The 23,872-nt window shown below is 40.4% G+C and overlaps 1 protein-coding gene across 3 annotated transcripts in view; it reads right to left on the reverse strand.

The window, feature by feature from the left end:
- The window catches only part of LOC118363600 (follistatin-related protein 5-like), a 172,845-nt gene that overhangs the window by 102,204 nt on the left and 46,769 nt on the right, over positions 1–23,872 (reverse strand). For all 3 annotated transcript variants that reach the window (XM_052488424.1, XM_052488422.1, XM_052488423.1), the window contains exon 4: positions 2,016–2,267. In XM_052488424.1, the coding sequence (XP_052344384.1) occupies positions 2,016–2,267 (252 nt within the window). The remainder of the gene's footprint in view (positions 1–2,015; positions 2,268–23,872) is intronic.

Consider the following 23,872-nt stretch of genomic DNA (forward strand, 5'->3'; position numbering starts at 1 on the left):
CTTCCAATTCCAAACTAATAATTGTGATGGAAAATGGGAAACATGAGTTTTACATTCACTGTATTCCTATTTTCCTGTGTAGCTTATCATGTGGCATGACAATTCACTAGCAGCAGTTTGCTTGCACTGGTACCATGCAATTGTGCATCCAGCAAAAGGAAAGGCACATTAAAACTCAGTTTCCCAGAAATCCAGGTAAACCAATGTTTCTCTCACTAATATTATAAGAAATTCCATAGCTTTGTCATGTGTACCAATCATCTCGCCTTCCTCCCAAAGTGTGCACTTGTTTACTTCCCTTCACTGATTTGAAAGGAAATAACTGGTATAAGATGGTGGAAACTCCCACTAGTCCTTGCCTCCACCACTCCAATGCTTTTCGATTTGTGTAAAGGAGTGAACACACTTCAGGAAAAACAAAGATATTATTGAGACCCACCCCATGGTCTACACCCTACATACTCGACTAGCGGACCACGGACCAGATCCGGACCCAGAACGGGGTTAATACTCGGTCGGGCTTCGAGGTCGCATGTGTTGCGAGGTGGTGGTTTGTTACTAAGCCGATAAATTACAATGTCCAACCACACCTTTGCCACCTAGGATTTTTTTGTGACTGGACCTTCTCAAATAGTACTTGAGTATCCCTGGTCTACACCTATGAAAAGCCCATTTTTTACCATACAATGGTAAAAACAATCAATGTTCCAGAGCATCTGAAATTCTCTGGGGAAATCAAAGGATTGGTGTGTACAGTATTAACACCTGCTCATGATATAAAAACAAGCAATGCTCTGCACCAACTGAGAAACTAATAGAGATAGCAGGGTACAAGAAGTAGCTAATGTATGTTGTATCAGGTTCATAAAGTGAGAGATGGCTCCATCACTGTACAAAACCATTTTTATAACAACAAAAACATTCTGTGTAAGATATGAATTACTGAGAATGCAATGAGGCAGGATCTCTGGTGGCTTCTCCAAAGCTCTAATTTACACTCTTATATGAAAAGGTGCTATCAAGAACCTTAAAGCCTCTTAAGGATCTGCCCCTTTTCTTACATTTTTGCCTAAAATGACATACTCAAATCAAACTGCCTGTAGCTCAGGCCCTGAAGCAGGGATATGCATTTTTATTGGTACCATTTGAAAGGAAACACTGACGTATTTGGAAATGTGAAAGGAATGCAGGAGAATATAACACAATAGATCTGGTAAAAGACGATACAAAGAGAAAAACAACAGTTCTTTTGTATTTTGTTTGTACCATAATCTTTGAAATGCAAGAGAAAGGTCATAATGTATTATTCCAGCCCAGGTGCTATTTAGATGTTGGTCACTAGATGGCAGCAGTGTATGTGGAAAGCTTTAGACTGATCCAAAGAACAATTGCATTTATGTTAAAAATGTTGTATAAAAGACTGCCCAAACGGGCCTAATTTGTTTATTAATAACTTTTCATGTTCAAAATTGTGCACTCTCCTCAAACATTAACATGGTTTTCTTTTACTGTAATAGCTACTGTCAATTGTGCAGTTGGAGCTACTGTCAACAGTGCAGTTGGATTAACAAGGATTTAAGCTTTCTGCCAATATCAGATATGTCTATGTCCTGGGAAATGTTACTGTTACTTACAACCTCATGCTAATAGCATTAGCCTACGTTAGCTCATCCGATCCTGAAGAAGTTTTAAAGGCTTCTTCGGCTGTCCCTATAAGAGGACCCTTTTTCCTTTTTAGTTGCAGGTAGAACCATTTCTACAGAGGGTTTTACATGGAACCCAAAAGGGTTCACCTGGAACCAAAAAAGGGTTATCCTATGGGGACAGCCAAAGAACCCTTTTTTTTAAGAGTATAGTGCATAAAGAAGATAAAAACGAATCTCCTGTAACTACTTTGCTCCTGCATAAAGGGAACATACACCACAGAAGATCTCTGAACAATGTTGCTTTGACCCCATAATATGATCTTGCACATTCCATGACAGACATTTTATGAGATGAGATGTAATTCTTACCTTTGTAGAAGCATTCCTCGCTGTGCATGATAGTAATTCTCTGTGCACCCAGACAGGAGGCACGGTGGAGCTCACAGTGGTTCTGATACAACTTGCCGTCCGAGCCACACACCGGTTTGTAGTGTGGTTTACAGTGGTCCAGACAGTTGCACTCCCCTTTACCACTCTCATGGTTGACCACGCAGTGACGCCCAAGGCCACAGTACTTGTGCTCACAAGGACTCTGGAAGCCCTTGTTATGGCCCAAAAACCCTGCAAGGAACACACAAATAAAGAAATGTTTAAAATCAGACAATAATAAGATTAATAGGACGATAGTATGTTAGAGTTTGAACGTTGGCTTAAAGTACAGCTGTAGGAGCTTAATTTGACCAGTTTCTCACAGAATAAAAATAATTCTGCAACAACAGGAAATGTGAATTATTGTGTGGATTATAATTAAATTACATTTTTGTTGTATGGGTTGATAGATTTTTAGTGAGGGCAAATCAAGTCTGACATTTTAAAGGGAAATTTCAAACCTTTAGAAGCCTTTTTAAACCTTGATTACACTACAAGTTTGCATTTCCTGCAACAACAGGGTGATCAAATTTAGATCCCATGTAGATGCAGGTTATACAAGAATGTAAAAACATTAACATCAGATACTAGAAAGGTAATAAGATGATAGTCAGAGTTTGAAAAGCTTTTGAAGTTCACTTGTAGTAACTGTCTAGGTTTAAGTAAATCTCCCATTGAGGCAAAAATGTGTGTTTTATATTATTTTGTACTACTTTTCAGGCAGTGAGTCAACCTTCACACGCAGTGAGTATTCTTGACAGGGCAAGAAGCACGGTAACCTCTCATCCGTACCAAATGTGTTGGGGCTCAAACGGAAGGTTGCTCTCTATTAGGTCCCCTATCCACCAGTTCCATTGCCCTTTGGAATCATTCTCAAGGGCAGTGTGCAAATTACTTTTCCTTATTTGTTTCTCTGTCTGGCTTAAGCTTTCGCAAGCAACATTGTTTCAGCTGGGCACTCAGTTTCCCGCACCGATGAGCTCGGGACAGACACAGCTCTGTTTCAGGTGTTCTTGACTTTTCTTTTTACAAAAAAAGGTTCATTTGTCAGCAAGATACATCACTTAGGCTAATTCAGGCTACAAGAGTGTAGGCCTAATGACAATCGTTGAATGTAATGACACTATGAGACTAATGATGGCCACTGAAATGATGGGAAGATTCACTCAATAAGCACAATTTATCTGCTGGAGGTCTATTTATGTTGCTTTTTGGTTGTCTACCTCAATAATTATTAGGGCACCATTTCACTACATAAGCTAAAAGCATTGTGAATAAAGTACGAAGAAAAATGTGTATACACAACGTATCGAGCGCCGTCCTACTTTTCACAAATACACTATTTTGAAATGTTTATATTTATCGGACAATCCATTGCTGTAGTGAGCTATATAACATGAAATATACATTAGGATCAAATTATAAACAAGGGGCTACCATACTCTTCTCTGTAATCATCTTTGAGCTTTAGTATTGGCCATTGAATAAGGAGTGGTGCATCGTAATGGTACGATGTTTCAGTGCCTCAGATGCCTTCTTTACAATTACCAATGCATCTGCCCCACAAGGTGCACACGGTATTCTAATAAACAAACCCCGCTATAGAGGGAAATAAAAACACTCTACTCTCATTGGTCAGCGAGGGAATCCGTTGGCAGGGAACCTGCTGAATACAGTAACAAACAAACCACTCGTAAAGAGGCTTCGTCACCCTGGTAGCGACTCCCCGTGGGTGTATTATCCCCTATCTGTCAGGGAGGATTTAAACGATACAAGTGTCTACATTGTGGCCTGATTCAAGCCAATCAATGGCCATGGTTCGCTGTGATTTATTTAGCCCCCTCGGTGCGGTGCCATAATGATTATTCAATGTGACTTTGTGTTGCACAGTAAGGTGCCCAAACGCCACTGACGGGGGTCATAGAAGGGCAGAGGGAGTTGGTTATTGGTATGCACACCCAGTCTCTGGGTGATCCAGTGACATCAAAGACAAATGAATAATTCTGTGCAATGATTTGTTTATTGATGACTAGCCGTTTCAAAGTGAGAGGCGTGCGGCGGGAGGGAGGGAGTATCCGATTCTGGGCGCTAGTTAGCGTTACTGCATTTGTAATTGTTGCTGGCTTTATCCGATGAAAAAACTATTTTCTTTGGAATGTTCACTTGGAAAATGTTCATTCATTATTCATAACTGTATTGTACAGCAATGAGGACGATTTTCAGAAAGACAGATGGACAGATAGAGTTGCGTAGATGAACGGCTGTATCCAAAATGCATGGATAGTTCACAGGGAACTGTCTTGATTTGAAGGCAACAACAACAGTGGAAATGAGTGAGGTAAAACAATAACCAGGGAAAAATAAGTCATGCTCACTGGGAAACAGTGAGTGTCAGATGTATTCAGCCCATGTGCTCAGTCTGATGGGCTAGTAAGCATTTCACCTGTTGTTTATGAAGTATGTGACAAATAAAATAACAGTTGATTTGAACATATGTTGACCCCAGTGTACATAGTTTTGAAGGGCAACGCCCTTCTACCTATTCATATTCATAATGAGATGCATGTCGTGTTTAACTCTAAAGAGTTGCATGGACTCAAAAGACATGACCAGAATGACATTGCAGTGGTTCAAACACGAAAGCATTTAAGATGGAAAACTCAATAATGTCCCTGTGCACCACTCGTTGCATCATACTTTGGTAAATCATTATAATACATAAATGTCTAGTGCCTTGTGGCTACCAGAAGCATTTACCTCTTCGGTATGCTCCACCTTACTCTCTTTGCGGTGCCTTTCTGAATCTGAAGCCTTCAAACCCATTACAAAGCTGAATCTAACTGACTCGCTCCCATTCACATTCATAAGCATGCCCCCAAAGCATGCTATTTACAGCACTCTCTCAGATATACAATGCATGCCTTTTCCCCAACAATATCCCATTTGCCGTCTCCATTTGTTCCATAAACCCAGGATGCAAGACCCGGCCCATGTGATGTTTTCGTAACAGCGGCTCTGAGTCCTTGGGGAAAGTCGGGAGTGTAGTAAACAACAGTTTGGAAGCTCTCAGATCATCTCAGCTCATCTCACCGTGGTGAGTTAAGATTCCCCAGAAGACGCACGTGCGAGAACAAGATGATGCAAGTCTAAATAAACAGCACACTAAACAATGCAAAAAACTTTACATGACACGACGCACAACAACGACTCGCTCGCCACATGTCACCCCGCTTGGATTAGTTCCTTGAAAGTTGCACCAGTAACATATTGTGTTACCACGGTCTATGGAGAAGCGGCCTATGTAGAAAGTGGGTAAAACCGGAAAGGTGTCTGCACTCGAGAAAAGCATTAACATTAACGCTAAGCAGGAAAGACTGTGTATTTTTACTAGCATACCTGCTGTCATGGAAACAAAGAGTAATATATTCACGGTGGCAGGCCGGTGTCATTTAACCTGCTCCCTTTCAATCCTGAACAATTGTAATTCATTCCTCCACATTGGCTTAATTAAAACCTGATAAGAGTGTTTTAGGCAGAAGAGAGAAGCCTGATTAGTTCTCACCAGTGTGTGTCATCACTAATCACTTGTGGCATTTTTGTATTGAGAAAGACTTTAACATTAATAATTAATTAATAAATACCCATGAAAGACCCCCTGCTCAGAAATCACAAGAAGGTTGTCGGCTCTATTCTTACATCACTGCATTGCAGGGCATATGACTACAGGGGAAAACTACATGTATATGGCACTCTGTTGGTGGCAAGAATTTTATATAATAATTTTTCAATTGGAAAAACTAAGTGTTGAATCAAGCGTCGTTTTTTGTACCAGTTCATAAACCATGTGTCATGGAATTGGTATATCGAAAATATCTTCCCATTTATTTTGAATTTGTATGGCACAGCTGTCAACATTTTTGTTCTCAAATGAAACTGGTATATTTTTCTATTTATGCCAGTTCCTTTCAGCCAATTTGTATCTTAAATATATGGCGGGCAAACAAGTTCCCTACCTTCTCCCTTTTCCACTTGCCTCCTCCACTTTTGTGGTAGTGCTGCAATCGGTTGGCTGTAAATTAGGATTGAGCAGATAATCCCGTATATTTCCGATAGCTGCATATGTGACATAACTCCTTCTATTCATAATGTCATTAATAAGTATAATACCATTTTTTTTTTAAATCATAAACACATTTTTTTCATTAATGAGTATATTTGAGTTTAACCATAACATTTGTTGTAATATTTGTTCTATCTATTCTGGAGGATTAAAACTCTAATTATAACCAGCTTTGTATGGCTTGTTTAAGACAGAGTGATACTTTAAACCAAATGTTACTTTCAATTAGTCGGACATGATTTGTAATCTTAGTTAGCATCTCTCGACAGTGGACTATTTCCTCAGTGAACCTATTGCAAAGTTAATTCTATTGTGTTCTGAACGAGGGGACAGAAAAATGTATTTACCAAAACAAATGTACTTTTGTACAATATTGAGTCCCACAATATGGAAAGGAGTTGTAGGGAAGATGGAGAAATACTGTACATACTATTAGAGACACATATGTTGAGCGTATGTTGAGCGTGGGTTTACCTGCAGTATGTAATTGTCAATCTATACAATTACATACTGACTGGGAAAAAATTGACAATATAGTGAATTTCTATTTTTAAAAGCTCTAGGATCAAGACGTAATTGGTTTGATTACACAAAATGGTAGGCTAAACCCAGTGCCAGTGATCTCCCATTGTTACTAAAAGCATGTTTAGGCACAGACTTGCTCGGAGCTGAGTGACGCCCAACTGTTAAAACATTGTTCAATATAGATGCCTCATGACATTTTTTGGAACGATAAAAAAAACACACACACGCTTAAACGTTTTGCTACCGTACCTTCATTTCAAATAGCGTAATACATCTGTCCAAATCCTCAGTGACTTGGATAGGCCTATACTTCTTTGTGGGAGAAAGATTCCCAAATATTTGAATGTCGTTTCTCTGCCAACACAACCTTGCTAGGAATGCATCCAATAGGTAGTCACGGCGTCACAATGGAGATGATCAGAGGGTTGTTGCAAGGTTGTCGCTCAACATTTTCCAATAGTACCGATGTTGTACAAAGTTGTAGCCTATGAAGTTTCTGAAATGTTGTATTGGCACCAAAGCTTACACTCTGAAAAAGGTGTTGTGAAGTCCATCTCATCACAACCTACATTACAGTAATTGCAAAATTATGACAATTTATTGTGCTTGTTAGTGTTGATTAAACAACTCATGAAAATGTTTAACAAGTGATTATTTAAGGCGCAAAAGCTTTTAAAGCAGCCTCAAAAAGTTTTTTTTTTTAAATGATGTTGCCCTTGGGGTTCCTCTCGATGTAGCTCACAAGTGAAGCCTGAACCGAAACAGGTTGTCTTGGGAGATTGCTAAGTATTCAACAGGAAAGTAATGCTGTCGGCACAACAAGCTAAACCAATCCAAGCGTGCTCAGCCAATCGATTGACTGCAAGTGAGCATTAGTCCCCTGTTCTAGACCAAAGCACACAATTGGGTGTGTAAAGGTGCTGTTTGTGCAATCCAACTGCACGTTCACTCAACCAGGATTGAACTTTCCATCCCATTAATCTCTCTGGCCTGATCAGTCAATAGGGGCCCATGCTTTTCTCTCAGTGTGTCCATATTAGAATGCATCCCTCATTCCATGTCAGTAAATGGTCCTATTTGTCAGAGTGTGCCATGCTTGACTAATTGTCAACTCCTAACACTACTCCCAGTGTTAATTCACACAGCATTAAGTTGTCTTGCTGGTGGCAGCTAGCCACAGTGTGTGTTTGGTGACATACGATATCTTGGGGTGTTTTGGTACAGTTGTTATTTTGGGATTTTTGACCGCTGGACAGAAACACATGTCCCAGTAATGTGTTCATATTATGATGTGGAATTAGTTCATTTGAGGATGGGTTTTGTTTGTTCTATTATAACAGCTTGTTAATAGTGTGTCAAAAGAACACACTATCATGCTACATGTGTTTTTTTTTGTGTCTGAGTCGGTGTGTTCTTTAGAATCTGAGTAACTGCAACTATTGAATCTGAAACGGGGGAATTTACCATCAGAACCCAAATTAATCAAAGGTTCTCCCGTTTCTGCAAAGAACTGTACACCTCTGATTGTAAATCCAAACCAGTCCTTTCTAAAATAATTAAGAACTCTCAAAAGAGGAAGCCACCTCGCTGGGAGCCTAAATCGCTCTCAATGAACTCAAATGGGCATTGGATAGCATAAGTAAAGGCAAAACACCTGGATGGAATGGTATAAATTCTGAATCAACTAGGTCCACAATTACTCAAAATTATTAACACAGCCATTCACAAAAGAACATTTGGGAGAGATGTGAATACAGCACTAATTTGGCTTTTATTCAATAAAGGTAAGTATGCCAACCAGTGTTCTCACAATCTCCCCTTATCTTTGATAAACACAGATATTAAACAGTTTTCTAAAATTGTCGTCCTGTCTCAAAATATTGTCGTCCTGTCTCAAAACTTACTTACCCAAATTGGTCCACACAGGCCAAAGCGGGTTTGTTAAAAAGCTTTTATCCTCAGATAACCTCTATTGACTATTACGTATCTTAGATGCTTCATCAGACACAACAGCTCCTTGGGCTGTATATCTCTCGATGCAGAGAAAGCTTTTGGTAGACTAGAATGGTCATATCTCTGGTCTGTCTTGTAACATATGGGAATTGGATCACATTTCGTTAATATGATTGAAATACTATATGCCAATCCCTCAGCAATAGTTTAAAAAAACTATATCTGCTCAGCTCCATTCAGAATCACTAGAAGCGATCCCAATTGTGACTATTCTTATTATTAATGGAACCTCTGGCCCAGGCAATTCGGTAAACTAAGGAAATAACATCAAATCCTAAAATCGATTGATCACTTCATCAAAAATATATATAATTTAACTAGTCAGGTAAGAACAAAGTCTTATTTACAATAATGACCTTGCCTGGCCAAACCCCAACGACACTGGGCCAATGGTGCGCAGCCCTATGGGACTCCCAATCATGGCTGGTTGTGATACAGCCTAGAATCAAACCAGGGTCTGTAGTGACACCTCTAGCACTGAGATGCAATGCCTTAGACCACTGCGCTACTCGGGAGCCCCATTATATGCAGACAATATTTTACTGTAACTAGACAACGTACAGTTGAAGTCGGAAGTTTTGATTCACTTAGGTTGGAGTCATTAACTTGTTTTTCAACCACTCCACAAATATCTTGTTAACAAACTACAGTTTTGGCAAGTCGGTTAGGTCATCTACTTTGTGCATGACACAAGTAATTTTTCCAACAATTGTTCACAGACAGATTATTTCACTTATAATTCAAGGTATCACAATTCCAGTGTGTCAGATGTTTACATACTGACACACTGGCTGTGCCTTTAAACAGCTTGGAAAATTCCAGAAAATTATGTCATGGCTTTCGAAGCTTCTGATAGGCTAATTGACATCATTTGAGTCAATTGGAGGTGTACCTGTGGATGTATTTCAAGGCCTACCTTCAAACACAGTGCCTATTTGCTTGACGTCATGGGAAAATCAAAACAAATCAGCCAAGACCTCTGAAAAATTATTGTAGACCTCCACAAGTCTGGTTGGGAGAAATTTCCAAACACCTGAAGGTACCATGTTCATCTGTACAAACAATAGCACGCAAGTATAAACACCATGGGACCACGCAGCCATCATACCTCTCAGGAAGGAGATGCGTTCTGTCTCCTAGAGATGAACATACTTTGGTGTGAAAAGTGCATATCAATCCCAGAACAACAGCAAAGGACCTTGTAAAGATGTTAGAGGAAACAGGTACAAAAGTATCTACATCCACAGTAAAACGAGTTCTTCATAGACATAACCTGAAAGGCCGTCCAGCAAGGAAGAAGCCACTTCTCCAAAACCGCAAAAAAAAAAAAGCCAGACTACGGTTTGCAACTGTACATGGGGACAAAGATCATACTTTTTGGAGAAATCTCTTCTGGTCTGATGAAACAAAAATAGAACTGTTTGGCCATAATGACCATCGGTATGTTTGGAGGAGAATACATGTCATCATGAGGATGGAAAATTATGTGGATACATTGAAGCAACATCTAAAGATGTCAGGAAGCTTCAAACGTTGTGCAAAATGGCTTAAGGACAACAAAGTCAGGGTATTGGAGTGGCAATCACAAAGCCCTGACCTCAACCCTATAGAACATTTGTGGGCAGAACTGAAAAAGCGTGTGTGAGAAAGGAGGCCTTCAATCCTGACTCAGTTACACCAGTTCTGTCAAGATGAATGGGCCAAAATTCACCCAACTTATTGTGGGAAGGCTAACCAAAACGTTTTACCCAAGTTAATGCTACCAAATACTAATTGAGTGTATGTAAACTTTTGACCCACTGGGAATGTGATGACAAAAATAATTGCTGAAATTATCACAACTTCCGCCGAAGTCAGCTCCTCTCCTTGTTTGGGCGACGTCGCCGGCTTTCTAGCCATCGCCGCTTCATTTTTCATGTATCCACTTGTTTTGTTTTGTTCCCTGCACACCTGGTTTAATTCCCCAATCAATCTACATGTATTTATTCCTCTGTTCCCCATCATGTCTTTGTGCAAGATTGCTTGTGTTACGTGTGTATTGTTGACGAGCCAGACTGGCTTGCTTTTTTCGTGTTATTTTCATGAAGATGTTTATTATTAAACATAATTATTGTGACTGTTTTGCGCGTTTTGCACTTTTGCCTAAATAAAGTGTGCGCCTGTTCACAAATCTCTGCTCTCCTGCACCAGACTTCGTTACAAGTACGCACACATCTGACAGAAATAAACCATTCTCTCTACTATTATTCTGACATTTCACATTCTTAAAATAAAGTGGTGATCATAACTGACCTAAGACAGGGATTTTAACTAGGATTAAATGTCAGGAATGGTAAAAAACTGAGTTTAAATGTATTTGGCTAAGGTGTATGTAAACTTCCGACTTCAACTGTATCTCAATCGCTCTCAAACGCATTGAAGATCATAGATAAATTCTGATAAATTAATCTTACCAAATCAGCCCTAATGCCTCTCAAGACCCGATGGAGGACTCCATCTCCAATCCTTTCCCATTATAAATAGTTGGTAGTAGCTAAGGTTCCTTCCTTTGATTAAACCATTGCCAGAAATGTTAACAGAATGCTAAAATAATTTCAATCCTACCTCATGAAATAATATCTCTGTTTCTTTAACCGGCAGAATATCTATTGTCAAAATGAATATATTGCCACTGATGAATTTCTGTACCTCAATGCTTCCCATGGCTCACCCTTCTGGATATTGGCTTGCACAATTACTATTTGCCGCAAAATTGAAAGACAATAGAATGAAAATGGCATGCCCATGCCCCAATATTTCACAATAATGCCTTGTGATCTGGAGGGTGACCTTTTGCATCCCCCTAATTGCTCAAATGTGGAATCTGTATCCTTACCGATATCATGGATAGTAATGGTTTGAGAATATTCCAAGATTTGAAAGATACAGTACATACACATTACCAGACAATTCACTTTTTCTATGCTGGCATATGGAGTCCCTCGGAAAACTCAACTACTGAACCATCCAATGATGGGCTCCCAAAATAACTGATCTCAATAATATATAAACACCTTTTGGAAAGCTCATATTCTGAGCTAGCCATTAAAAAAGTATTGTTCACAGATTGAATCTGAACAACCCTTTAATTGGAACAGAATATGAATAAATATGACCTTGGCATCCTATCCAAACCATTAATTTATACATTTGAACATTATTCACAGATGTATTTAACACCAAGGAAACTGGCCCCAACTGTTCACCATGTCCCCTAAATCAGGTAGGCACATTCCTTCATATGATGTGGGAGTGCGCTGCAGTTAGATGCTTCTGGGGCAAAGTTACAAAATAGATTTTTAAGTGCATGAATTAAAATATAAAATGCTTTGCATACTTAATGATGATAGGCCCTTGAATCTTGAATACAAGCCAATTAGATATATTCATTTAGACTTTTCTTTGCTTTCAGGCCCACAGGAAGGGGTGGTACGGGGGGGTGTCTTTGGTCATTGTAGGGGAGGGGAGGGCAGGGGAGGTTGCGTTCAGGGGGGGGGGGTTAAAGTTCACAAAAAAACAAGCTTGTATTAGACTTGAAGCTTTTCCTCTGTCAAATACTCAGAATTTCTGATTTCCAGCATTTCTGATTTCCAGTGTTGTCTTCAAATAGAACACACAGAAGACATGACTGTCAGGCGTTGGCTTTGCAAGACTCTGAAGCCATGTCAAGCAATAAAAAACAAACAGAGGTGATTGACAGAGGTGTGTTTGAAAAGGCAAAACAAAAAATACTTGGGTGGTAACTGTTTCTTGTTGGATTAAACAACTTCCATAACCATTGACCTGAATGGAAAAAAACAGAAGGGAAATTAAATATGCATCTATTCAAAAAGCCAGAGGCGACTTAAGAAAAAGTGAGAGCCTGCAATGTTTTCCGCTCTTTTTTAATGCAGTTTCTAGGAGTACAGGCGACACAGAGTGTGCTGCCGATAGGATGAGCACAAATCCAATCCGGTCATTCATTATTTAGAATTTAAAATAAAAAACTTGAAGTGTTCTGTCCGTTGCTCTTTGCCTTGAGATGGGCAAGGATACAGCCATTAAGATAGGAAGATAAAGGGAGATGAACTTGAAAAAGTGAAGGTTACTTATTTATTTATCCCTAGATTTCTCTGTTGATTAATTTATAGATACAGTAAGTAGCAGGATGTAGAACCAAGTGCCCTTATGGTTGTCTGCATCCTCACTGCCCCAAGTCAAAAGCATTGTGAATGTATAAATGGATTAGTGCCTTGTCAGAATCGCCCAAGGAATATTACTTATTTTGGAGGGAAACATCCATGTGGGACTGGGGTTATACAACCAGGAACATGTGTTCCAACTCCGTCATTTGGATCTTTGTATTTATGCTCAGCAGGTGCCTTATAATAATCACAAAAAATGATTTTAGGAGCATAATCGGGGGGGTACATGAGGAGTTACATACCTAAGAGCCTTATTCATCTCTCGTGACGCAAGATCTTTGCACAGCTCCCTACTTTCATTTCACCACAACTATGCTGTCTTCGTTGCCATTCTAATCCAACTATCTAATCCAATATTTCCTCTTGACGAATGCTTATGAATAGACATTTCACTAAAACCACTGTAGAATTACAGGAATGTGATTCTCGCCCTCTCAGCCACGGAGTTGTGTCGCTAAGTCTAGCTACTTAAGAACTAATTGTAAAGCTTGAATCCTGATCTACTCTTGGTGCCAAGATAAATAATGCATTTATGGGGGGAATATTGGCCAAAATCTAGGGTCATCCTTCAATATAATTACAGTGTTGACCTTCAGTGGGGAGGGGGTGAATAGAACCTTATCACCAATCCATCCGTATGGCCTCCATTGTAAGTAGTCCTACCACAGTCCTTCGTTGATCACTGAGAGTAATGATAATGAATAATGAATCTTTGTTTAATCCCATACATCCTTCGCCTGATGTCGTTGGCCAGAAATGTATACGTGTCAACGTACAGAGAGTATCATCACTTAAAAGTAGACCTCTTGGTCTTCGAAACCTCTTGGTCTCTTTGATCTTACAGATGTAATAAAATAAAATAAAATGTTTTTGTCACGTGCTTCGTAAGACAACAGGTGTAGAGTAACAGTGAAATGCTTAATTACGGGTCCATTTCCGAACTATGCAGAGTAAAGATAAGATAAAAAAATGAAATAAAAATTGAAGTAGTGATACGAGGAATAAATACACAGTGAATAAGGAATAAAACTAATGAGCAAAAGTAACATGGCTATATAAAGGGAGTACCAATACAGAGTCGATGTGCAGTGGTATGAGGTAATTGAGGTAGGTATGTACTATACATACAGGTAGGGGTAAAGTGACTAGGCAACAGGATAGATAATAGACAGTAGCAGCAGCGTATTTGATGTGTGTGTACATTTTACCAGGAAAATTCACTGAGGACACATTTAAAGCAACGGCCTGGGGAATAGTTACAGGGAAGGGGAGGGGAGATTAATGAGCCAAGTGGAAGCTGGGGATGATTAGGTGGCCATGATGGAATTTAGCCAGGACACTGGGGTTAACATCCCTTCTCTTAGTGCCTTGAGATCTTAAGTGGCCACAGAGAGTCAGAACACCCATTTAACATCCCATCCAAAAGACAGCACCCTACACAGGGCAATGTCCCTAATCTCTACCCTGTGGCATTGGATATTGTTTTAGACCAGAGGAAAGAGTGCCTCCTACTGGCCCTCCAACACCACTTCCAGCAGCACCTGGTCTCCCATCCAAGGACCAACAAGGTTAGTCTGCTTAGCTTCAGAGATGCTTAGCTGCTTAACTTCAGAGATGTGTGTGTGTGTGTGTTGGGGTGTCAGTGTAAGTATGTGTGTGCATAGAGTCAGTGCAGAGAGTTAGAGTAAAAAAGGGTCAATGCAGGTTGTCCGTGTAGCCATTTGATTAGCTATTTAGCAGTCCCCGGAACAAGGTAGTTAACCCACTGTTCCTAGGCCGTCATTGTCAATAAGAATGATGGTGTTGTTTGTGGCCATGCAGTTGTGGGTGAACAGGATGGGACTAAGCACGCACTCCTGCGGGGCCCCTGTGTCAGGGGTCAGCATGATGGATGTATTGTTGCCTACCCTCACTTTCTGAGGGCGGCGTCAGGAGATCCAGGATCCAGTTGGAGTGCAATAGAGATTGCGTTATCTGTGGATCTGTTGGGGCAGCATGCAAATTAGAGTGGGTCCAGGGTGTCTGGGATGACGGCGTTGATGTAGGACATGACCAGCATTTCATGGCTACAGATGTGAGTGATCAGGGGTCATTTAGACAGGTTACCTTGGCGTTCTTGGGCACAGGGACTATGGTGGTCTGCTTGAAACATGTAGGTATTACAGACTGGGTCAGGGAGAGGTTAAAAATGTTGGTGAAGACACTTGCCAGCTGGTCAGCGCATGCCCTGAGTATGCATGAGTACGCATGCCCTGAGTAATACGTCTGGCTGTGCCACCTTGTGAATGTATGCATGAGTACGCATGCCCTGAGTAATACGTCTGGCTGTGCCACCTTGTGAATGTTAACCTGTTTAAAGGTCTTACTCAGATCAGCTATGGAGAGCGTGATCACACAGTCTTCCGGAACAGCTGATGCTCTCGCGCATGGTTCAGTGTTGCTTGCCTTCTATGCGAGCGAGCGTAGCATACTTATTTAGCTCGTCTGGTAGGTTCGTGTCACTGGGCAGTTTGTGGCTAGGATTCACTTTGTAATCAGGGACAGTTTGCAAGCCATGCCACATCCGACGAGTATCAGAGCTGGTGTAGCAGGATTCGATCTTAGTCCTGTATTAACACTTTTCCTGTTTGATGGTTCATCGGAGGGCGTTGCAGGATTCCTTATAAGCGTCTGGGTTAGTGTCTATTTTTGAAAGCGGCATCTCTAGCCTTTAGCTCAGTGCAGATGTTTACCTTTAATCCTTGGCTTCTGGTTGAGATATATAAGTACGGTCACTGTGGGGACGATGACGTCGATGCACGTGTTAATGAAACCGGTGACTGATGTGTTAAACTCCTCAATGCCATCAGATGAATCCCGGAGCATATTCCAGTCTGTGCTAGCAAAACAGTCCTGTAGCTTAGCATTCGCTTCATCGGACCACTTCCGAATTGAGCGTGTCACTGGTACTTCCTGTTTGAGTTTTTGCTTGTAAGCAGGAATCAGGAGGATAGAGTTATGGTCAGATTTGCCAAATGGAGGGTGAGGGAGAGCTGTGTGTGGAGTAAAGGTGATCTAGAGTTTTTCCCCCCTCTATTTGCACAGGTGATTTGCTGGTAGAAATAAGGTAAAATAGATTTCAGTTTAACTGCATTAAAATCACCATCCAATTGGAGTGCTGGAACTGGATATGCATTTTCTTGTTGGCTTATGGCCCTATATAGCTCGTTGAGTGTGGTCATAGTGCCAGCATCGGTTTGTGGTGGTAAGTAGACAGTTAAGAAAAATATAGATGAAAACTCTCTTGGCAAATAGTATAGTCTACAGGCTTATCATGAGCTATTCTAAATCAGGCGAGCAGAACCTCGAGACTTCCTTAATATTGGAGCGCTGCATATGGGGCCCCGCTGACGCTAGGGGGCTCTGTCGGGGTTTCAACTTATTGTTGAAAGGTTGAACACACAAGGTGTAATTTCGAAATTTGGTAGTGCATCTGCAGTTTTCCTCTTATGTGAGTCATTCACAGTCACTCAATTATCCAACATGTTTTAGCTGGATTGCTAGTAAGGTAGTCTAGCCAGCGATCTAAGCCTTGTAGCATCTAAGCCAACTGGGCATGCAGGGCACTGGCCCAGTGGGCCTGACCTAAAGGGGGCCCCCATTGATCACTGGGCAAAAAGGGTCAACATCATGGGATGTCTTTATCTATGTATTTCCGGATATCTGACATTTTATTAGATAAAAGGAGTAAACCTGCTCCATATACACATGTCCTTCATTTCATATACGGGGCTAGGATATGCTCCGTAACAGAACAGTTTCTACATTTCTCCAATCCAGCCTCCGAAATCTCCCTGCTACCGTATGAGCCAAGGGAGATATCTGAGGTTGAGATATGTTCAAGACACGCACATGATGCATGTGCACACGCTTATATATATTTGTAAGCGAGTATGTGTCACAATCTGACATACTTAAGCCTTTCTACTCAGGCATGAAATAATCCACATGTTTTCAGAAATGTATCATATCTGTTGTCATTAACACGTGAAGGTGACATATCTGAGCATACATTTGCACTATATTCAGAAGTAGGCTATACAAGGCATGGAAAGGCAAGCAATCGTCAGATTTAATCAAAGTTGCTATCTCCAAGGAACATCTCTGATATTTCTATTTTAAGAATGCAGCATAGCAAATCCAGAGCTCCAATCACAACATGTGTTTTGTGGAAAGATGCAAAGGTAGGCCAAACTTTGAAAAAAATGTTTTTATTTATTTATTATTTTTATTTTTTAACAGTTGCGCACTCTCAATGTTAATATCCCTGCCTGCCCTGTTTGAAATAATGGACAATGAGATGACGGCAGATTGGGTTGTCAGCGGCGGTCCCTAACAGTCCAGAACCAACGTGGGGGCAGAGTGTTGGTCTGTGATCCACTCCAAACTTTCAATGCATAAATCTAAATTGTGTCAATATTGCAATAAAATATTCATCATACCACAAGGTAGCTAACATTAGTCTGCCTGCTTCATTCATGACGAAAAGACAAATTGTGACTAGCCAAGTTAATAGTTAACTAGTGAGCAGCTCGTTAGCTAGTTAGCGTACATTAACCAGTAATACAAAATCTCTCTAAATGTTTTCAAACATTAGCTTTTACCTTGATGTTGGATAGGGGGTAAACAAAGGGAAGGCAATGTTGTTATTTGTTAGCTAGGTTCCTAGCTAAATTAGCTAAGCTACTGGGTAACTTTTACCCCCCTATCGAGCCTAGCTAGCTAGCCCTACTGGCCACTGGCCAAATTAGTTAATGTTCTTGATTCCAGTTACTAAGATAAATACAACATCTCAAATTAGCTACTCGCTTTAGCATTAACTTCTTTGCGGTATTGTCAGTTCAGCTTCTCACTTCTTTGTTTTTCCATTGCCAGTTCAGCCCCATCAATTACAAACTATTTGGTGGTGCCCAAATAAAACAATGACAGTTGGAACTTTGCTCATGCATTTAAACAGAGGGAATAAAAAAATAAAAAACGATATGGACTTAATATTTGTCAAATTATTGAGCATGTCCTCAAATACCAAATACACATCAGAAATTGTCCTTATTTAGCAAATCAAAATCCTGATATGGCCCTCAGCCAAGAGCATATGCATTGTATGTGCTGAGGAAATATACTATACTGTCAGTATTTGTCAACCTAGAAAAAATAATAATAATAAGATGTAATAAGATGTCCACATTGGCCTATTTCAGGATATCTAATGAGTTAATGTCCGGCCATACCATGTATGATATCTGGAGGGAATCCAAAATGTATTATTGATTATTGAAAACTCAGAAATGCATCAGAAATCGTCCTTATTTTCAGCATATCAAAAAGCATATCAAGAACGCAGCCAAGAGATGCATATCTGCACTTAATATACAGTAGCTTCCTATCTTGAATGTGCTGAGAAAACACAGATGTGCTCTGTATACAGTCAGTATTTGTCAACAGGAAGAGAGGAAATAGGATTTCACATATCTCTGGATATGGAATGAGTCCATATCCGGCATTTGGAAATGTCCATGTGTGATATTCGGAGTAATCCCAATATCATATAAGTCTAAAAGACACATCTGGATTCAGAGTGTCAGGATATGGTGCATATCCATAAAACTCAAAATACTGTACGCACTGGAAATGGTCTGTATTCTTTACAACAGTGGTCACTCGACTGGTCGATCTTCAAAGCATTCCTAGTCGATCATTTCTGTACAAAACCCAATGATAGGTCTTGCATTCCTATTTTTTTAATTCCTCTGGCGGTGTTGGCAGTAGGTGCACCCGATTCAGCTGCCCTGAGCGCCGGGTAGGCGAGGTGTTCCCATTTGGAATGATTTCATAAGTCTGAAGGTATAAACTCCCTTCCCAGCAGGCCTGGAGGGAGAAAATCAAGGGCACTATAGGTCTACCGCTGGCCAATCGGATGGCTCAGATTATCATGCCTGCAGTAACGTAGCAGGCGTAAAAAAAAGCTACAGAAAAGTTGATATTGTAAGATTTCTTAACTTTTAAAACCATGACTAGAGACAGAGACTGTCAACGAATGTTTAAGTTTTTACTCAGCACTGTCAACACTTTCTATTCAAACTTTTATAATCCATAAAATGTGCCTTCTCCCTGCTTCCACTCGCGTTACAACCAGCACTAAGCTGCAATGAATAAGTAGGAGAGTGTATCAATAGGTTTGCGCTGTTATTGTTATCCTCTTGGGTCTTTTTTAATATCGAGGAATATTTCACTGTCTCTAGTCATAACAATAACAACATGAATTTGTGCATGAGGCAGAAAAAATGCCGTGCAAGTTTTGCCATCAGCTGGAAAAAAGTGTCCCTTTTTGGTCAGTGTCAGCAGAGAAAAGGGAGATGTTTTTTTACGTTCCGAGAAGAACAACAATGCATTAGCAGGGCAATTCAAGCAAATCCATTACACAGCGATAATGTTTTGGGCCAATAGCCTACTGGCCTAACCTCATTACGACTGTAATGTTTTTAATAGGTTAATGTTGCATTGGCTTACATTGTTTAAGTAATGTAACAAATAAAATAAAAAAGGAACGGTAGATCTCAGCTTGCATTGAGACTCAGAAAGTGATCTCGACTTAAAAAAGGTTTGTGACCACTGCTCTAGAATATCAACAACATTACATGTAAAGATATCCCCTGATATGGACCCGTTTTACCCAGTGGATTTTCATAGTTACTTAGTCAAAAGTTATGGCAAAATGTGTAGAATTGCATGAAATGAGTTGTAAAAATACAAAAAAATCTGCCAAATGGCAAAATGAGAGAATGTTTTTTATTGTTTTTACAATTTGGCGGAGATAAGGCATTCTACATTTTCTGTAGGGCCCCCAAAATGAGAGGGGTTGGCCTGACTCCTATTATTAGGCTGTCCTAAAATGGACACCATATAACGATGAGAAAGTCAGTCAGCAAGATGATAATGGCTATCAATCGAAGCTTGATTTGTCAACAGCAACAATTGCATTTCAACACTCATTCTGCCATGTGAAATTTCCAGGAAGTTTGAAAAACACCTCGAGAGTTGCTAATTAGTTTCATGTCTATGCACACACCATCCCATTCTCAATGAATATGTAATCGTCCTGCACACATTACCTTAGAAACACAGAATCCTTTTGTTTAAAGTGTACAGTCCCTCCTGTACCGGATTCACACCCATGAATATTCAACAAATGCAAATATTGACTTTTCTCATGTAGAGTGAATCCTATCCTGGGGTTACAATAGAGATTTAAATAAGGAAATATCAGTCAAACCATATTTTGGGGGAATAGTTCTGATGAAGGTGACCTTTGGCCTACTATGATTGGAACATTAGCCACTGTAGCATTCGTCTTTAGCATTCACTCTAGCATTTATTCAGATTTTTTATATTATCTCATTGACCACACATATGTCTCCCACAAGACCATTGGAAATGTATGGTTCTATTCACAAGGATTTTTCAAGTGCATCTACAGTAAGAGCCACTGTGTGTACATTACAGATAGAGAAGGCAAGCTATTGAGGCAGCTTTAACTAGTATTTAGGACATGCCCATCTGTCCACTAGGGTTTTTGTTGGTCAAAGAGTCACTGTTGTCCATGAGAGCGCCTTACGTCATCCAACTCTTACCCCAGGCCTCTTTACTGCTCAGTATATCTTCAGGCGATTTCTCAACTTCTCTCCATAACGGAGTGCTAATAAAAGTATACTACACTCTGTGAATCTTAATTCCCGGTAACCTGATTAAGACTTATGGAAGCTATTACATTTTAACTCATTGGGAGACTGTGGGATGTGATTAAAACAACAGGGAGTCTTCCTGCCAATAAGTCTGTCAGAGGAAAGTGCAGTGCACTGCACAATGTTCAATGTTCCGCTCTTACATACTGCTGTGCTGCAAAGTTATTAAAAGTGTAACCCAGTCTCATGGCGGGGGCATATCATTTTAGGATTAATATACAATTTAGGGGATAATGTTTGCAACCTTTGAATTATTCAAATGTACCAGAGTCTGGGGTAGGGTTGGGATGTGGTGGCAGTGGGATGCTGAGCATACAAAGTAATAGGATAATATCATTATATCAAAGTTGTTACTTGTTGTACAGATGGTAGTACAGATAGAGGAATTTATACTCTGGTTTCAGGTAACTTAAAAAACAATGTCTGTTTTTATGTAGAATTCAAAACAGAAGGTAAACTACATTTGACACAGCAACAAACAGAGAGGATTCTGTGATTGTTATTCAGGGAGTAACTGCAACTTCCAATTCTGATTTTTTTTGTTGTTGTTCCAAATAGTACCACAGCATGGCTTTGAATGCGCCAAATGTCATGCAGTTGGGACATAATATATATCTGAAATGTATGTTCCACCAGCTTTTTAATATTGTAAGTTGGGATAGGCTATTTATTCCTGCAAATGGCATTTTCCTGACAACATCCCAAGGTATTTTGTACCAAGCCGAACAGCCAGAGATATTGATATGGTCCCAGGCTTCATTTGGTACTCCGATTACACTCCGTTCTGGCATGAGATGGGTGTATTCTGTCCATTTTTGTCCGTTCCAGTCCGACATCATTTTGGTTTATTCTGGATCTGTCCTTAATTGTTTTATGTGCACCACGAACCAATGACTAAATGTAAAAATATAACAATCTGTCAGTCTGAAAACGTGTGAGACAACAGCATGCATAGAAACTGACTTTGTGTACTGTAATGATATGTTATGTCTATACAATTACTCTTAACTTACTGTTTTGAAGATTGAACTGGAGTCTCAAAATATTGTAGCTAGGGCATGCATATAAGGTCACCATAACAATTGATTAATTCCTTTGGATTTGACTACACATTTGACCTGAAAAATATTTGTATATCCCAATTGATCCAATTTAGCGCTAGCTATAGCAATAAGTAATACGAAAGATTTTAACTTCCTGTTTTGCACTGTTCATAACTTCAAATAACCATGAACGCTAGACAAATCGGGCCTCAGGGGACCCCCTTTTAAGCCAATGAGCAGTCATTTTGACTCAAACATTCTAACAGTCTAATAAATACATTTCAAATGATCCTTTGGTTGTGTTTAAGAAGGTCTTGGATAATGTCAGTATACTGTACGCGAACATTATTATATAAAAAAACAATATAGTATTTTCATTAGTTCATGTTGCCGTAGGCTATCTGCTCCAAACACGGAGCGCATGAAATGCAGCCAACCCCTTCAATTCTGAGATTTATGTGGGTAAGTGTTTTGGAAACCTCAATCGGCTCTTTCTGATATTTAAAAAAAATCTAAGGGCCTTCCCAAATCTTACCTGCATGTGACTCTATAGGAGGATTTGAAAAAGTCACTTTGTGGCACTTGGGAACAAAGATGACATCCTCTACAAACTGCTTATAACACAAATTCTGTTTGTGATATTGAAATTCTTACAACATATTTTTGTTAAATTAAATTATTTAGGGAAAGTCAAGGACGGACGGGGGCATGACTTAAAACATGGCAGCGATACACTACATGACCAAAAGTATGTGGACACGTGCTTGTCAAACATCTTTTTCCAAAATCATGGGCATTAATATGGAGTTGGTCCCGCCTTTGTTACTATAGCAGCCTCCACTCTTCTGGGAAGACGTTCAACTAGATGTTGGAACAATGATGTGGAGACTTGCTTCCATTCAGCCACAAGAGTGTTAGTGAGGACGGGCACTTGATGTTGGGCGATTAGGCCTGGCTTGCAGTCGGCATTCCAATTCATCCCAAAGGTGTTCTATGGGGTTGAGGTCAGTGCTCTCTGCAGGACAGTCAAGTTCTTAAACACCGATCTCGACAAAAAATGTATGTATGGACCTCGCTTTGTGCATGAGGGCATTGTCATGTTGAAACAAGAAAGGGCCTTCCCAAAACTGTTGCCACAAAGTTCACAGAATTGTATGCTGGAGCGTTTAGCTTTTACTTCACTGGAAATAAGGGGCCAAGCCCGAAACCATGAAAAACAACCCCAGTCCATTATACCTCCTCCACCAAAATGTACAGTTGGCACTACATATTGGGTCAGGTAGCGTTATCCTGGCATCTGTCACACCCAGATTAGTCCGTCGGACTCCCAGACATTTGAATTCAATCTGGAATTAGACGGGGTACCAGTACAGAGATGCCAGGATGCCAAAGAAGTGTTCATAAAACCGAATCGAAGCCGACAGCTGGGGACCGCCCTTTATGATAATGCCCCCTCTACAATTTCAGCTTTGACCTTCCCGAGGTGGAGAGAAAAAATTGAGAGACATCCATTACCAACCCTGCATAACACTTAGTGGCAGACATCTTGGTCACTGCATCACCTTTCTACCTCCTGACATTGTGTGTGTGTGTGTGTGTGTGTGTGTGTGTGTGTGTGTGTGTGTGTGTGTGTGTGTGTGTGTGTGTGTGTGTGCGTGTGCGTGTGCGTGTGCGTGTGTGTGTGTGTGTGTGTGTGTGTGTGTGTGTGTGTGTGTGTGTGTGTGTGTGTGTACGTGTGTGCGTGTGTGCGTGCGTGCGTGCGTGCGTGCGTGCGTGTGTGCGTGTGTGCGTGTGTGTGTGTGTGTGTGCGTGCGTGCGCGCTGAAGGGTCTCCACATTACAAAGGTGACAGAGTGTTGGACGAGATGCATCTGTCAGACACCGTGGGAGAGCACTAAAGACATTTGTCATGCCGTGGTATTGTGTTGTCTCGTGCCACATTGGTGGACGATTAGGTGCCAGGGTAATGTTGTGCACAGGAGATATTAGAGGTACTCTCTATCACCTGTGTGTTGGCCTCTGTTACAGGTTTTGGTTTTTCCATTTACGTTTCGAGATGAGACTTTCAGCACGTAGAGCACATAAGCACGTAG

Source organism: Oncorhynchus keta, chromosome 30 (genome assembly GCF_023373465.1).
Source record: "Oncorhynchus keta strain PuntledgeMale-10-30-2019 chromosome 30, Oket_V2, whole genome shotgun sequence".
In the NCBI taxonomy this organism is placed as follows: domain Eukaryota; kingdom Metazoa; phylum Chordata; class Actinopteri; order Salmoniformes; family Salmonidae; genus Oncorhynchus; species Oncorhynchus keta.